The following is a 1,429-nucleotide window of genomic DNA, read 5'->3' on the forward strand; positions in this document are numbered from 1 at the left end:
AGAGAGAGAGAGAGAGAGAGAGAGAGAGAGAGAGAGAGAGAGAGAGAGAGACAGAGAGACAGAGAGACAGAGAGACACACACAGAGACATACACAGAGACAGACACACAGACAGACACACACACAGACACACACACACACACAGACACACACACACACACAGGCAAACACATGCTGACCGTCACAAAAATGAACAATTTGAAGACTAGATTACTGTAAACTATTTATCATAGCGCTTCTATTTATGCACTCAAAGAACGATGTTAAACATAGGGTAGGAATTAATGTTTTCTAAGTGGATCAATTTTTTCGGGGGGGAAAAATGTATTTGGTCGCGGGCCTAGAAAGTGTCCTGCAAAGTTCCATGTGCATTGACAAATAAATTTTAAAATGTGCTAGAAATGTTTGAACACAGTCAGACGAAAATGAACCAGCTATAGATGTACAGCGTTTTCTACAGCTAAGCGCTTCCACTCTGTCCTGCACGTCGTAGCGTAAGGTTCCAGTTCAAACCTTTCTCCACCCAGGCGTTTGTGGGTCAGAGGTACGGGCCGCGCTCGCTGCCTGACGTCATCCTGGGCGAGGAATATGACGTCATCCGCCTGGCGCTGCACACGCACAAAGGGCGGGACACGAGGAACGCGCCGTTCCTGGACACCTGCTACGTCATGGACGACAACAACATCCCGCCAGTCTACGTGCTCAAAGACCGGACCAGCCTGGTGCCTGACCTCTGTGACGTAAGCATCCTCTGAGTACATCTGTGTGACGTCAGCATCATGTCTGTTATATCTGTGACGTCAGCGTCATGTCTGTGCATCTGTGACGTCAGCATCATGTCTGTTAAGTCTGTGACGTCAGCTTCATGTTTGTACATCTGTGACGTAAGTGTGCCTGGCCTCTGTGACGTCAGCATCCTCTCAGTACATAATTCTGTGACGTCAGCGTCATATCTGTACATCTGTGTGACGTCAGCATCATGTCTGTACATCTGTGACGTCAGCAGTATGTTTATCTGTACGTCTGTGTGACGTCAGCGTCAGGCTTATCTGTACATCTGTGACGTCAGCATCATGTTTAGCTGTACATCTGTGACGTCAGCATCGTGTCTGTACACCTGTGACGTCAGCATCATGCCTGTTATATCTATGACGTCAGTGTGCCTGACCTCTGTGACGTCAGCATCGTGTCTGGCGATATATATACTATATAAATGCTTATTTATAGTAGTAGTAGTAGTAGTAGTAGTGGTAGTGGTAGTGGTAGTAGTAGTAGTAGTAGTAGTAGTAGTAGTAGTAGTAGTAGTAGTGAAGCACAAACTGAGGGAAACGTTGAACCTTAAAAAAATATAATACCCTAGAATCTCCTATACACAATATACTTTTTGTTTTTCTTTTTGTACCTGCAACTATGATGATGATGATGATGAG

At 45.5% G+C, this 1,429-nt stretch overlaps 1 protein-coding gene across 1 annotated transcript in view; it reads left to right on the forward strand.

Moving 5' to 3' along the window:
• Positions 1 to 1,429, forward strand: part of LOC101850273 (NACHT and WD repeat domain-containing protein 2) — a gene marked incomplete in the record, with an annotated part of 40,874 nt that overhangs the window by 19,824 nt on the left and 19,621 nt on the right. Inside the window, 1 exon segment of the mRNA XM_013086412.2 lies at positions 527 to 739. Coding sequence (XP_012941866.1) covers positions 527 to 739 — 213 coding nt within the window.

Source organism: Aplysia californica, unplaced genomic scaffold (assembly GCF_000002075.1).
Source record: "Aplysia californica isolate F4 #8 unplaced genomic scaffold, AplCal3.0 scaffold00464, whole genome shotgun sequence".
Classification (NCBI taxonomy): domain Eukaryota; kingdom Metazoa; phylum Mollusca; class Gastropoda; order Aplysiida; family Aplysiidae; genus Aplysia; species Aplysia californica.